General features: G+C 36.9%; 1 protein-coding gene across 2 annotated transcripts in view; it reads right to left on the reverse strand.

Annotated features, from left to right (window-relative positions):
- Positions 1-1,065: 1,065 nt before the first annotated feature.
- The window catches only part of LOC135075649 (putative inorganic phosphate cotransporter), a 43,731-nt gene continuing 28,267 nt past the window's right edge, over positions 1,066-16,529 (reverse strand). For both annotated transcript variants that reach the window (XM_063970058.1, XM_063970059.1), the window contains exons 2-11: positions 15,855-15,994; positions 14,687-14,866; positions 12,446-12,584; positions 10,516-10,739; positions 9,941-10,090; positions 8,041-8,173; positions 6,888-7,012; positions 5,839-5,958; positions 5,089-5,224; positions 1,066-1,633 (exon numbers count right to left, since the gene is read on the reverse strand). In XM_063970058.1, coding sequence (XP_063826128.1) covers positions 1,566-1,633; positions 5,089-5,224; positions 5,839-5,958; positions 6,888-7,012; positions 8,041-8,173; positions 9,941-10,090; positions 10,516-10,739; positions 12,446-12,584; positions 14,687-14,866; positions 15,855-15,994 — 1,415 coding nt within the window. In that variant the 3' untranslated portion in view covers positions 1,066-1,565. The remainder of the gene's footprint in view (positions 1,634-5,088; positions 5,225-5,838; positions 5,959-6,887; positions 7,013-8,040; positions 8,174-9,940; positions 10,091-10,515; positions 10,740-12,445; positions 12,585-14,686; positions 14,867-15,854; positions 15,995-16,529) is intronic.

Genomic DNA, 16,529 nt, shown 5'->3' on the forward strand with positions numbered 1-16,529 from the left:
ACTTTATCGTACGTTATGAACTGTCAAATGATTATGATTGCTTTACACAATTCCACCTCAGGACCCCCATGGCCATACCTATTTGGCTGACATGGGAATTGTAGGCTCAATCCTTCATTTCAAAGGAGGATCGTGTATTAGAGACCAACTGACCTAATAATGATGTACACACAACAACAATAAAATTGGTCAATCTTTCAATCAGTCGCTACTTCTAACAATTCACTGAAAAGGTGAATGTCAATTTTTCAGCTGCTTGCCTTTTTGATTCTTGATAATCATTTTAAAGATCACAAAGTGAGCCCTTTTGCCTGTCGAAAAATAGTTTTAAACTGTCTTTAGGAAACTCTTAGCTTAATATAATAACATTACAAGCGCTATGAAGTGGAGTCGGTCCAACAAGTAGAGCAGCTGTGCTTAATTAAAAGCGCCAAGTGCTCAGATGTCTCACTGATTAACTGTTTAAACATTGTTTAAACGTGTGACCTTCTTAAGTTATCAACGTCGGCGAAGACGTAACTGTACCAATTTCAGCTATTCTGATTTTATTTTGGCTAAAAGGACGCCCGCACCATTTTCTACATCAGTATGTTAATATTAATTAAAGTGCAATTGACAGAAGCGTGCTCAGTGATTAAAGATGAGTAATAAATTGCGTCACCAACCTTTAATGATGGAAAAGTTACTTTCTGAATGATTTATAAGTAACTAGCTTTCCGCCCGCGGCTTCGCCCGCGTGGAATTTTGTCTGTCACAGAAAAACTTTACCGCGTGCGTCCCTGTTTAAAAAACCGGGATAAAAACTATCCTATGTCCTTTCCCGGGACTCAAACTATCTCTATGCCAAATTTCATCAAAATCAGTTCAGTGGTTTAGGCGTGAAAGCAAGATTAGAATAGTATAGAAGTATAGATAGTAGAGATATATTTTATCCTTTTAATATAGCAACATTCAAACGACGACAGCTACCCTTTTATGTTGTGTGACAACTCGAATCAACACTGACTTATTTTATAGGACAGTAGGTGAAAGAATGAAACAAAAAATATTTTAAAAATGTTCTTTTATTTTAATACTTATTTACATATTTTTACTTATCAAAGGTACAAATAAATTAAGGCACGTTAGGTTTGACCTTTCACGTTAAGTTCGGTCTTTGGTTATTTAATTGTTCTTGCAGTTCGGTCGTATCAGTATTATTATATTAATAAATAATATTTATCAAGTACGTATATAATAAAAGAACTTCAAAATCTCCAGCAATAATAAATATACAGGGGTATATAAATCACTGATCACAGATTATCACAAACAACAAATTCGGTTAATTTTTAATTTCATTAATCACATTTAAATAGATATAGAGAGTAGGTTCAAACATTTTGATTGTTAAACATTAAGATTTAGTTAGGTTTCATAAGATATAAATTTTATCATTGTGATGATAATTTAATTTATTAATGAACCAAGCTATTTTTATTTTACTCGTCTTCTGGATTTCTAGATATTCTTTTATCAATAAATTAAATTAACTATGACTAGTTTTGTACAAAACGATACAGCATTTAGAACTTCTGCTCCCCTATGCTAGGTCTTCTTACGGTAACCGATTGTTTTCTCTTCACTCCTTCCTCTGAAACAATTAATAAAACAAATCAGCATAATAGTTTATCCATAAAGGACGAATCACACTTATCAACCCGGAAACGAAAACGAACTCGAGGTGTTCAGTGTTCTTTGTATGAAACTCCGTAGAACGCACACTTATCCGCACTGTAACGTAAACGCCGCGCCTCGCGGTTGACAGCGCGACGATAGTTACGGTCTTGATCCCTTTCTGGGTTGATTTAGTTTGCTATGACCTTAAATCTTAATAATGTTACATCTTAAGAAGATGACGCATAATGCAACTAAAAGGTAAACTAATGGGCTGTGACTATACACAAAAGGCTCAATTTCTCGAAAAAATAGTCAGTGTTATTTCAGACCTTGATCATTTTACAAACCCCTTTACTAATACTACAGGAGATACAATTAAAAATCTATCTACAAAAATCAATAAAACCAATTTGGGAATAGAATTGTTTTAGCACTATTTGTCATACAACTCAACCGACTCTCACGTTCCAACAATCGGTAACCTCACAATCTCAAGGAACCACATTAATTCTGCGTTTAAATCACTGGATTCCAGAGCGTGCCCCAAATAAATTCCAGGGAATCTCTGGAATTGTCTAAGAGGGTCAATTAGCCCATAAAGTTTGGCAGTAGCCGTGATTAACTTCGCTGCACTCCCTGCAATCGAACATATCACACTTTGCCAAGTTCTATAATTCGCAATGGTTACGCAGGGAGTAGTCTACATAACTTCCATGTAGATTACTCCCTGCGTAACCATTGCGAATTCCGTACATATTTCAGAATTAAGCCACTGACATGGGTCAGGGACAACAGCCAGACCCTTCTGTGTGTGCCTAACTCTTGATAATTCACTCATTACAAATTACCGTATCTGTAGATGCGGCAAAAGTGACCAACATTTATTTTAACAAGCTTAAACTCAAGAGTTTCAAAACTGTGAATACCATTTTTAAATAAAAAAGACAGAATTGATTTAATTAACTTATGCCTGTTTTCACCATCAATCCCTAATTTTTAAATTATTCTTATGGGTCACTTAAAAATTAGGTATTGATGGTGAAAACGAGCATAGGATACCAAGTTTAAGAAAAGAGCTGACGATATCGAGTCTACAGAATTAAAAATTACTCAATAAGACCTATTCTGTGTTATATTTTTTCTGCTGGCTTATTTTTTCGCGCTACATACGTTGGGATGTTCATATCTTATATTTATGAATAAGCTTCATTAGCTTTAAGCACATCGTATATGGGTGTTGAGCCTCTTAATTGGGCTCCTCGTGTGTAAAAAGATTTTTTCGGATGCCTATTCCTTTTCTTAACGTTACTGAGATAATTCAGGATGCATGATATGATAATAAATGTGATAATAAATATGATAATACGAGTAAACCTGTGAATGAAGCAATATTAAATAAGGGACAATATTATTTGATCCTCTAAAAACTAATTGATCTTTTTTGTATGTGCACTTTTAAAAATAAATGATGTTTTTTATTATATTTTATCTTTATATTAATTATTGGGTCTATATTAGTTGATCTACGGATAAATTATGAATGATCTTCATTTAAGGTAACATAATATTTTTGTTTAACATACTCTTTTAATATTTGGTAAACAAAAATAATATTTGATCCTCTTTTTTAGTTATTGATCTTTAATTTTGTTAATTTGATGATTTTTATATCAAGTTTGCCTTTTAATATTGATCACCTAATAAATACATTTCGATCTATGTATAACTTAACTTTAAAATATATTTGATCTAACTAAAAATATTATTGGTTAATATTTTTAATTAAAAAATATCTTTTAATTTACGCGGTACTTTGTGGTTGAGTGACAATCGTCCGTCATTGGTTACTGAGTTGGCCAAGGGCTTAGCGGCCAATAAGCAAGCAGAATGGTACATTGCCATGTTTGTTTAAATTACAAGCTTTGCTTAGTTTGGGACTAGAGGCGCTATGTAAAATAATTTCTTACTTCTGTCATCCCCGAACCCGACATCATAATTTTTACCTCTTTATTTTTTTTTCAAATCGCAAGGTTGATTTTCTCTTAGTATACCGATCTCGACCGTGATCAGTGACCATAAAGTCATCTGTCAACGGGTCGATTAGACACGATAAAAGCACTTAACGATATTTATTTACTTTTAGTGCGACATCGGGTCGTAAGGACCTGATAAGTTTTTTTTTCCAAATATTTAGGTACTGTGTTTGACGAAACAATTGCAAAACAATGTGTATCTTTCGTACTACTGAAAAGACCGAATATATCCATCCCGCACCAACGCATCCAGCACCTAAGGTCAATTCGACCCGATAACGCAGTGTGAACGTGTTAAGTATGCTTTTTTTAATAAAAAATAAATCTTTGAACATCAAGTGCCTTTAAAATAGTTTCCATCCTTTGACTACAACTTAACAAAAATAAGTATAACATCATTATTTTGAAGATTATTTGATATAGACAAAAAATAATTTATACAAATCGAATTATTTAAAAAAGTATCACAATATTGAATATTTGGTGCTCATTTCTTTTATTTTTGAGGACCAACAAGTAACGATCAGAATATAATTTTTACATCTCAATAATTTTTTGCGTAGTTCAAAAGAGATTAAAATATCGATCGATTTCATTTATTTTATGTCTCAAAGAAAGAGGATCAATCATTAAAATAGATGACCATTTAGATTTTTTTAATTGCCGTTTTTGCTAATTTAAAAAGATCATTTAAATACATGCCATTAAATAATATTCTTAGATGTTCTGAGGATTTACTCGACTGCGCCAGAAAAAGGGTTATTTTTTAAATGACGTTAAATACTTTGAGCTTTATTATTTCCAATTTAGTGGGTATACCATTGCGTTGATAAGAACACGCCTATGTACGTTCATTATGCTTTGCTTTATTTTTATTCTAGCTTTCCTACTTATTTGCTCACCTATTCAACCATATTACTAACAGAAAATAAAGTATTTCCCAACTGTGATGAATTTCCCATTGAATCCCAAATCTAGGAAAGTGCAAGACGTCTCACTGACTTCTTCATCAATCTTGGTTTGAATGTTTTTCTAAGGATAAATAAAATAACACGACTGACGAACATTATTATAACCATAGGGTATGGGGGTCAAATCCTCCATTTGACTCTTATACACTGAAAAAAATGTTCGGTTACTGCTTACACAACAAAAGTGACCACTGAACTAAGTGTTAACTATAACCAAACTAAGTCTAGCTCACTACAGAATTATTTTTTTAATTTACACAACATTTTGTTCCTCATAACTAAAGTGTTCGGTGTTCACTTTTGTTGCGTAAGCAGTAACCAAACATTTTTATCAGTGTAGGAAGTTCTTCTGCTATAGTGAATAAAATGACCTTATGACGAAGTTAAAATATTAGTTTAATGGTGTAAATAAAAGAAGCACGTACCAACAGCACCAGTGGTGTTCTCGGGCTCGTTCCAGCTCTGGATGTCTCCCGAGATGAACAGAACAAAGAACAGGTTCCCCAGGAAGTAGAAGGCGATTGAGATCAGGAACACCTTCCTCCATTCCGAGGCTAGAGTCTGGGTAAAAAAAGTTTCATTTGTTAATTGATGTCAGGTTTTCCTTTTTAATTGTCATTGCTATTTATTGCAGTAAGTAGATCCATTTAAGGACCTAGCACATTTATCAACCCGGAAAGGGATCGTAACCGTATCAACTCAAGGCGGTCAGTATTCTTTGTATGAAACTCTATACTGCAATGCAGACTTGTCTTATCCCCCTTGCCTCACGGTTGACAGCGCGCGAAAGGCGATGACAGCTCGCTAAAGGCGATGACAGCTCGCTAAAGGCGATGACAGCTCGCTAAAGGCGATACGTTGTTGATCCCATTCCGAGTTGATAAAGTCTGCTATGACTTTTTCGTATGTTTATAAATTAAGTAGAAGTAAAAATGTGTACTTTACCTTAACAGTACAAATTTTTTTGATTTGAATATTATTTTGCAATCGTGTACAAGGTAAAATAACCATTTGATAAAACACGGTTCCTATTTGAATTTTTATTTTATTTTATTTTTATTTTATTTTATTTGTTTAACAATGTTTCAACAGCATTAAATTATACATAATTTAATTTACATTTTATCGATTTCACTTTTTCTCATAATATCAAATCAAAGCAATTCAATATTTACCTCGTCTTGAATGACAGCTGATACGCTAAGCGGCGCCATGATGGAGAAGATGGCGCTGCAGCCGTTGGTGATGCCCATGAGGGTACTGGCGAAGTTCGGGGACAGGTCGATGTGGGACAGCTACGAGAGGAAAACGAAAATGATATTATAGTTAGTTAAACATATTTTGGAAAACCTTGGGGGAAGCCCTTGTCCAGCAATGGACGTCTTTCGGCAACGAACGAACGAAAACATAAAAGATAGAAATACTATACATCTAAATTTCATTTATCCTGAAAGAAAATATTACTTTTAATGTACCTAATATTTTTGAAAGTTTTTAAGCATTGGTTACCTGGAATTTGGATATTAATTTCATGCTAAAATTATTTCAGAAACTATTATGAATTTCTCATTTTTGTGGCCAAAAATGTAGGGATACGGTTCCTAGATCGTTTTTCGAGAATTAACATTTTTTAAAAAAGAAAATGGTAAAACTTTTCTACGTCTAAGATACGAGTGAGTTAGGGCTATAACTTTGCATTTAGTGCAGCGAACTTGGGTCGCCTTGAGAGGTGCTAAGTAACCCCTAGTTAACATCGTTAAATAGAGTATTTGACATTAGAAGCTACGTTACTTAGAGTACTGAGTTAAGAATGTTATTCCGAGAATATTGACTACCGTTATGAAAAGCTTTAAGTACACAATAATTTGAAAAGTCACTCATAGCAGCATGTTCCGCAGCAATCCTTACAACCCGTATTCACAAACGATGCTTGCTTAAGTGAAGCAGCAAATAGAACGCACAGCGTTGAATTGAGCTCTATGATTGGTTTGTGTGTGTTCGCGTGTTCGCGCACTGTGAGAACTCATAGTAATGTTTGTGAAAACGGGCGTTAGACATTTTACTTAACGCTATTTAGCCCTAAAGTTTGGGCAATTTTTATGGTAGACAGATTAAACTGATTTTTATTTCCAAATAAAATACGCCATGAAACTTGAAGAAAGGTTAGGGAAATAAATAAGCTACTCGATTAATTAAGAAGACAACTGGCTACAGCTAATCTTACCATGAATCCGACATAGTGAGCTCCATTGAGGCCAACAGTGATGGTCAAGATAACAACAGCCAGGGTGAGGTGTCCCGCAGGGAGGTATGACAGGCCCAGTAGAGCTGCTGCTGGACCCCAGAAGGCTGGAAAGATAGACATAGAACATTTCTTAGCCGGGCTAAAAAAGTCATTGGTTTTCAACCGTATCTTCACAGCATAAAATCCAAATTGATGTGGTCTCTGTGGATACCAGAGCCTGGTTAAGGGTTAAGTTAAGATCTATGTTTGCCACGTTGGTAGTCTCCAGAGATAGTAGATTAGTTATGCCGTAACGTTAACCGATCTTGTCGGGACTGGCAGCGACCGCGCCATGTGGGAGGAATCCAAGAAGAAATACTTCACATTGATCCAAGACGTCACGGTTTGCCTATAAGCAGGCAATGAAGAAGACAGAGCTGGATTTCTGTTTTACCACAACATCGCTGAGTCCGGGAACGGCGACCCATGGGGCCAAGCCTACCGCGAAGCGAGCAGAGGGTTCCGTCCGCCGCCAAACATCATTAACGGTATGAAAACCCTACCCTAAAAGATGCCTCTTAATATTATGTAAAAATGAGCCTATTTATGAAAAACTTATGAAATCGATTCTTAGATTCTATTAATTAAATTGTCTCAAAGTTTCAAAGATTTAATCATGCAAATTTTTAATTTAGGGCTTTTAACTTTTGAAAAATCTCGATAGTAAAACAGTTCAACTGTCGCGAAACTTAAATTTCATTAATTAATTTAACAACTATGTTGATAGGCCCTTTAATAATGACAAAACTTAGAAAACTTATACAAATTCTCTTTCCTCAGGGACAACTTAGGAGACTTAAACTTTTCGAAACTCTTAATTATGGAAATAAATTTGAACTTCTTAGGAAATTGACTTAAAAAACCTTAAATGGACTTAGTCTGCTTATTATGATTGATTTATCTTGAATTGGCTTCCTTAATCATTCTTATTAAAACCCATTATAGTCCAATTAGTATTCATTATCATTTCAATTCTTGGTCGTATAGTAAAATAATATTTTAAAATAGCAGTGGCCCTTTGTTATCTAATTTTAAATCTAATTTAAAGCAGATCAAAATTTCAATTTATAAAATATACTTCCAAAATAATTACCAATGGTATTGAAGATTTTCCTAGAAGCAACTAAGCTGATGATGTTGCGGTTGACGAGGAAGTCTGAGAGCCAGCTGAAGAAGAAACTCAGGATGTACATTGCTATGTACGGCAAGGCTGAAAGTACGCCTCCCTGTAACAAATACATTTGAATGAAAATAGGAATTAATTTGAACATCTCGTAAGATAAGGCAACAAACATTTTGATCGTAGAGTTTACAAAAGACATGAGCAATAGTCCAGTCAATAAAGCATTATAGATGGAAAACTGTAGAACACAATTTCTGACTTCAGGACTTTATTTAGACTAGTCAGGAGGTGAACATAGCAAAAGTCCCCGCCCTTAGCCCTTGAGCCGGCGGGGAGAGGGGGGTTTAAAGGTGCCACTTTTCGGTTTTTCGCTTAATCCTCGGAAACTATGCGTCCTAGTGACATCACTACTTTGAATCAAAAAAAGCATATTCAATTTGCTACAGGTGAGATAGACAAGTTTTTCTATAAATTGTATAGTTTTCGCGGCATCTGCTCTAGAAGGTCTGTAATATTGGAAATTTTATTTTTGTCTTACATGTTTCCATCAGGAGAAAATCGACTAAATCAACATTAAGCAATCATTCTAGACATGCGGGAGCATGTTAAGCCTAGTTCCAGGGAGGGGACTGCACCGTGCGTATATTTAGACGAACCACTTTGAGCCACTTTTGACTCCTCATCACTCAAAAACTACTGTGCATTAACACTTCAAATTTGGCTCATGTGTTGAGACTTGCAAGATATACATCAGTTTCAAATTTTATAAATATGCCTCAAACGGTTCTTTAGATATTGACGTCCAAAAATCTACATGTCTGACCTATAGACCAAATTCTAACCACTTCCAGATGACCTCGGAGGTTCAAATTTGGCATCCAGAAAGGTAGTTATGTAAATACATAGGAACAAATAAAAAACCAGTAAATTTTAACATTTCACATGTGATAGATACATTTTAGTGCTCTAAATATCGATTTTTGAACGTCAATACCTAAATAACCGTTTGAGGTATATTTATGAAATTTGAAGCTGATGTATATCTTGCAAGTCTCAATACATGAGCCAAATTTGAAGTGTTAATGCACAGCAGTTTTTGAATTATGAGGAGTCAAAAGTGGCTCTAACTGGTTCGTCTAAATATACGCACGGTGCAGTCCCCTCCCTGGAACTAGGCTTAACATGCTCCCGCATGTCTATAGTGTTTGCTCAATGTTGATTTAGTCGATTTTCTCCTAAAAGGAACATGTAAGACAACAATAAAATTTCCAATTTTACAGACCTTCTAGAGCAGATGCCGCAAAAACTATACAAAATATAGAAAAACTTGACGGTCTCACCTGTAGCAAACTGAATAAGCTTTTTTTGGTTCATAGTAGTCATGTCACTAGGACGCATAGTTTCCGAGGATTAAGCGAAAAACCGAAAAGTGGTACCTTTAAACCCCCCTCTCCCCGCCGGCTCAAGGGCTAAGGGCGGGGACTTTTGCTATGTTCACCACCTAACTAGGCTAAATAAAGTCCCGAGGTCAGAAATTGTGTTCCACGGATTTCTCTCTACACCGTCGTTAAGGCATTCATTGACTGGACTACAATGGCTTTACCAGAAAAGGTAAATAATCCAAACGCTACTTGCGTTAAGCCCCGTACAAGTGAATTAAAAAAGATCTACTCGTAATAATAATTGATCAAGAGACGTTTCTTATATTGGTGCCGAAACTTATCTTACATTTAGACTAAGTAATATCAAGTATACAAAACACTCGAGCAGTAGAATAATTATCCAACTTCTATACATAGGAAGAGACAGTCGAGTGTGTGGACAATTTCAGAGGGCTCAGTTGGGGATACAAATCATCGACATTACTTACATGCTCAATTTTGACCCCAAGCACGCTGTTCATGTACGAAGGCAGTTCGGTCAGGAGAGTCCAGAAGCCCAGGCCCTGACCGCAGTGCGCGATGAGGATGGACCAGAACGGGAGCGACGTCAGAATGCTCCTCCAAGGAGTGGGTAGACTCTGGAAAGATGAGGAGATAGTTAGATAACATATTATTATTGTACACCACACAAAACAGGAAAAGAAAAGACGGCATTTAGGTGGAATATCGCTATGAAGCGATCTCTTCCAGAAAACATACCTAGTTATCAATTCTGTAGTGCTTTTTAAAGCATGATACTATGCTAAGTCGTTGTATTGCTGAACTAGCTGTTCCAATGATTGATAATGATGCTTCACAAACGGACAACCTTATTAATTTATATTTCTAGTATTTATATTTTCGTCTCGAGACTAGCTCTAAACTGTTATCTGGTACTAGAAAAATAATTGCAGAAAGATTAAACTTTACAATAAAACCTTTAGAATTTTCAATCTTTCTACTCGAAAGAACAGCAATTCACGATTAAAAATAAAAGCAACAAAATCCATCAAACCTAACTTACTTCGCTATTCAGTTCATCTGAAGCAGCATTCGTTTCAATATACTTCTGTTCCTCGATCGATATCCACCTGCTGGTGCCAGGAGCTGAAGCCCCCAGCACGATCCACAGCACCGACCATACGAGGCAGATGATGCCAGCCACGTAGAACACAGATGGCCAGCCCCAAGAACTGGCTGAGAGGAACCCGGCTGTGGTCATCTCTATGATTGTTCCTAGTTGGGCGCCTGGGAAAAAATAAAGTATTGTAGATATTATTAACTAACACGAGTTACGTGGTAGGCTAAGGCTGAGTTGCACCACCTAACTTTAACGGTAACTATGACGATAACCGGTGCTTTTTGTATGGAGTTTGACAAATTTTTGACGTTTGTCAAAGTTAAAGTAAGATGGTGCAACCCACCCTAAGTTTGTGTTATGAGTGGGTTCGCCACTAGTCCAGCGGCAGCGCAGCGGGATTCGAACCCGCTTTCCTTGGAACCCGATTCAGCCAGTCGAGTACCGACACACACTTTTACATAGTGACATGAAAAAACGTATTCGGAAAGCTAAATAGATTTTATTTTTATGATTGTACTCGTATTTAGACTAGGAAATAGTCTCAAATTTTCAAAATCTGGTTTATTAATATTTGTAGTCATCATCAACCAACTCTTTATTTATAACTTGTCACGTGTAATATTCGTTCAGAACTTTGAAACTAATTTTTTTTATGCATAACAAGGCAGTTATTTGACCACAATCGCACCTGATGTTAAGTGGGATGCAGTCTAGGATGTTACATAACATTATCTGCCTTGTAAGTGCCTATTCACTCTCGTCTTGAAAAGGCCCGGATTATAGTCTTCGGGAAAGACAGCAGCAGGAAGCGAATTCCAGTCCCAACTTAATACTTTTGAACAGAAGAAAAATTGTACTACGAATGTATTGAATTAAGAAATTGCTCAAATTACAGCTGTCCAAATTATACCGAGTTTCTGGTAGAAACGACTTACCACGGTCGCTAAAGAGTTTTAGCAGGAAAGTTTTAATCGGATGAAATAGTTAAGTTGTAATAGTTGGATCTTCCTTGTTCGGAGAAATTGAGGGCTGCAATTTAGTCTGCTTTCTAGATTTATAAACGCTGGAAAGTTGTTACCCAATCGACGTGGGACTCATTTTGTGGGTAAATGACCAAACTTTAAACGGGTTCAACGGCGTTGCGCTGATTGGGCTATTAAATAAAATCTTTTATGAAACTGATAAAGTAATATAGTGTTAACGAGCTGATTCGGATATATTCGCGTATTTAATTTAATAGGTCATAAGATCGGATACTAAAGTTGTGGTAACTGCTACGATAGCAGAAAGATTTTATTGTTTTAGGATCTTTTGAAGACAATCATAATATTGAAGCCGTCAGCCATTATCTAATATTAAAATTATTTTAATTTAGTTTCTGCACACAGAATCATGGCTGAGATACCCACCTAATTTTAACTGGTGTTTTTTGTGTGGAGTTTGACAGATTTTTGACGGTTGTTAAAGCTAAAGTAAGATGATGCAACCCAGATAAAAGGGTCGTCGTTTCAGCCAAATGACGTCCACTGCTGGACAAAGGCCTCCCCCAAGGTTTTCCACAATGAACGGTCCTGCGCTGCCCGCATCCAGGCTCTTCCCGCGACCTTTACCAGATCGTCGATCCACCTAGTAGGAGGCCTGCCCACGCTGCGTCTTCCAGCCCGTGGTCGCCACTCGAGAATTTTCCTGCCCCAACGGCCATGTCGGTTACTTTGGTTCTCCTGCGGATCTCCTCATTTCTGATTCGATCACGCAGGGAAACTCCGAGCATAGCCCGCTCCATCGCCCTTTGGGTGACCTTGAGCCTTGAGATGAAAGGGTATCTTTATTTAAAGTTCCTAACAAAAAGTCACATAGGTACATTATTCCTTACCAGCATAAACAAAAGTGCCAAGTCGACTCCTCTCCGTGACAGGCGCCCAATGGCCCAGTAACCCGTGGATGCTCGGGTACAGCAGACCCTGGGTCAGACCCATGGCCACTCGGCATATACAGACAGCTATCCACCCACCCTGGAAGAAATAACAGCATAATTCAGTCAATTATTATCTCCAGCAAATCCATATTTATAAAAGCGAAAGGTCACTGACTGATTGACTAAATGACTCACTCACTCATCACGAAATCTCAGAAACTGCAAGTGCTAGTAGTCTCAAATTTTGCATGGGGGTTCTCTTTAGAACGTAGGTGGTCACTAATAACGGATTTTACGAAACCCCACCCCTAAGAGGGTAAAACGGGATCCACGCGTACGAAGTCGCGGGCGGCCGCTAGTTATACTATAAACACTAGCTCACAAATTAAATAAAGCAAGCACTATTTTTGTCAGTAACATTAACAAACAGTCATTTTAGTTCAAGTAGTGATATGTGATTTTTCCATTTTATTGGAGAAAATAATCACACAGTCACTCAATCACAACGTTTCCAAATGTAACTATGTACATTTATAACTCGAAATACCCTTATTATTCCACAAATACCTCAATTCACAGTTCGTACAACAAATAACTTTGCGCCTCGTGTCTGCGAAATGTTCCCATCAATAGTTTTCCAAACAAATTGAGGCACTTGCCGCTTTTGCGAATGTCCTCCTCAATAATTTTGCGCCCGTTTTAGGGTTTCGTACTGGGGGGTTTCGACGGAAGCCCATTGTGTCCCGGACTCGACTTCAAATAAGATAAGTACTCGAGTTTGAAAAGATTTTACTTGAAGTTTGAAGGAAGGAATTTCATGATTTTGAACAAAATATTGGCTAATATTATTAGCCCGACTTTCTTTCAATTTGCTTAGATTTTTGTAGAGCCAAACAATAATAATAGAAAACGACGTAATATCTTCAGCCTTGAATTCAGATAGCTTTCTTTTAGCTAATGGAATTTCTATATTTATAAAACATTAATTTAGATGACAATACCCCATTGATATCTGCGTCGGACTAGGTTAATCCTTGCTAACCGTTGGAACCAAATACACACTTATTTTACTGCGAAGAAACGTGTTACAAAAAAAGTAAGAGGTCCGGAACCCTCAGCTAACAAACTTTTTTCGCACTTATCTATTTTCATATTCAGTTTCACGCATCTGTCAAATTTATCGCGCACTGAAACGTAACAATGCTGAGTTTACGGACCCCTTTTTCTGTTCTTACTTCCAAAATAATTTGACGTAAGTGAATGTATGAGATTTATGCGGAGCAGTCTTTGTAATAAACGTGGTAGTATGTTCCTATTTGGACACATGGTACTCGGAGTTTCATAGTGTTTCACCCAAGGGTACAATATCACGATTCGCAAAAATTGCATTAAGAACTTGACATCTATAGCTGCGACTGAATGTTCGTGACTACTAAAGTCAGAGTCATTTTATTTATTAGTATAAAATACTAGCTGTGCTAGCGACTTCGTACGTGTAAAAATAGTTTAAATAATATTTCCACTTTTGTAAGATTTTTCTTTACTGTTCCTCCCCTATTGGCTGCAAGGTGATGTTAATTATAATCTTAAGCCTTCCTCGATAATGGACTATCCAACAAAAAAAAACATTTTTTTAAATCGGACCAGTGTTACCAATATTAGCACGTACAGTAGACAGCACATATGATTGATATAAATAAAAGCCACAAAAAGCACATTTACAAACTAACATATAGCACTATTACAGTATGTTTAGCTATATGTGCCGTCTGTCTAGACTCTAGGGGCTTGGTGTTTAGAGGCCTTAACCTTTAACTGGTGACCTGAAGTCAACAGTGCGTATTTGGTGAGGTGACGTTTAAGAGTCGTCAAAGAAAAACTAATGTACAAAAAAATTGGCTAACGTAAAATAAGTTTGAGGCCAAGAATTTAGTAACTTATATAGTTGTCCAAATAATATAAAAACATGGTTTAAAAAAAACATTAGTTTTTGGTACAAAATGAGTCTTTATTTGAACAAGGTACTTTTCATTAAAAAAAAAAGTTAGACACCTAAAATGGGCATACTAGCCCCCAGAAATACACTTTGGGACCTTCCTAATCATCATTTTTAGATAGTTTAGATACTAATCAACAAAACTCAGCAGGTAAAGCTATCCTAAGATAAGAAATTAAAAAAACTACAATCATCAAACTCACATGCTGAGCACTTATAGGCAGGATCAAGTTGACGACGCCAGTCAGCGTCATAGCCCCGAACACCAGGAACTTGCCCCCGAACCGACCGGCTAGCATGCCAGCCGGTATTTGCAGGATGATGTAGCCCCAGAAGAAGGACGACAAGATCGTGTTCTTTATACTCGTGTCCCAGTCGAAGATCTGTAACAAAATGACGTCATGAAAAAGATTTCAAATGTTTATTCTTTCGTTGGTTTCGGACAAATGACGTCCACTACTGGACAAAGGCCTCCCCCAAGTATTTCCACAACGTCCGGTGCGCTTATGTATTATCTCATTTTATTTATTTAAAACAGATTTAACGTTAAAAACAATATTGAAACGCAAACTTAACAGTTTGATACATTTTAATTACTATAAATTATTCTAATTCTAAATTACTAAAGCTTTGTAACTCTACTGACAAAATAAGCTGTGCGTCAATAAGTAGAGCATTTTTAATATTTTGGGGATATACATAATATATTATTTGTGGCGAAGAGATTATGAGAAGTCCCAACTTAAGGTATAGCACACTTATCAACCTAACCTGTCAACTGAGAGGCGAGGCGTTTACTTTATGGTGTGGATGAGTGTGCGTCGCAGTACAAAGTTTCGTACAAAAAATACTGATCGCGTCGAGTTGATACGGTTATGATCAATTTCCAGGTTAATAAATGTGCATCATTCATTAACAGTAAGTACATTTTTTTATGTCAGACTAGCGGCCGCCCGCGACTTCGTACGCGTGGATCCCGTTTTACCCCCTTCCCGCTTTTCTGTTGAAATTTTTCCTGAATTTTCTTTGCTATAAACCTCACGGAGCCCGAGACCTTTCCAACGAATGCAAAACCGTGGAAATCGGTTCGTGCGTTCTGGAGTTATAGCGTCAGGGAGGAAAACCCGACTTATTTTTATATAGTAGATTTGTTACTAGTAAAGGCCCTCGCCCACGGCGACTTTTTGTAGCAATGCAGTCGCGCTGCTGTAGCGCGTTAGTAGCGCGTTAGCATCAATTCTGTAGTGCGTTGCAAATGCGACTAACGCGCGTTAGTAGCGTCGTATGAAAGTCGCCGTGGGCGAGGGCTCTAACACTTCTGCGCAATATCTATGTTGAAATATGGTGGTAATGCAAAGTTCAAAGGTGTACCATATGTCCATACTCGTTGGGGCTGGTCTTGTCTGTCATGGCGACGATGCCGACGCTCATGCTGACACGAGTGGCGTAGGAGACGGTGGTCGCTGTGAACAGCAGGAATGCGATGACGTGCCGCATGCCCACCAACCCATCTGAAAAAGACAATGGTTGTTAGTTTGAAGTGTTGTCATCATTGTGCTTACCATAAGTTTACTTTCATGTGTACTAACCCTGAGATGGGTGTTGTTTTACAAAACTACAGCTGGAAACATTGAATTTTCAGATGGACACAGTTTATTCTGTAACCTATTATTGGTACCGTTTGAGAGAGCTTGTGAAGCATTTTCAATATCAGTGACCAGTTTTTCTATATCTTGAATAGTGTAGAAATAATCGAGTGAGATCACTTATCGTTTCCACCCTGTATAGTTAAATAAGTAATGAGGCAAAGACCTTCGTAATGTAAAGAAAATAAATACGTCAGTCTTACTTTTATAATATAACCAATATCATATAACATGAAGGAATAAAATTAAATATGGACCTCGATCCCTGGATTTGTTGAGGTTTTATTTCAATAAACCAAACAATCAGCCTTTGCGGTCTCATTTAATTCATTTTCATGAAATTCTATTCAATTTACACTCAAGTTACCCGGGAAAGGTAACTCACGGTTTTCGCGTATTT

The sequence above is a fragment of the Ostrinia nubilalis genome, chromosome 10 (genome assembly GCF_963855985.1).
Source record: "Ostrinia nubilalis chromosome 10, ilOstNubi1.1, whole genome shotgun sequence".
NCBI classification, from domain to species: Eukaryota; Metazoa; Arthropoda; class Insecta; order Lepidoptera; family Crambidae; genus Ostrinia; species Ostrinia nubilalis.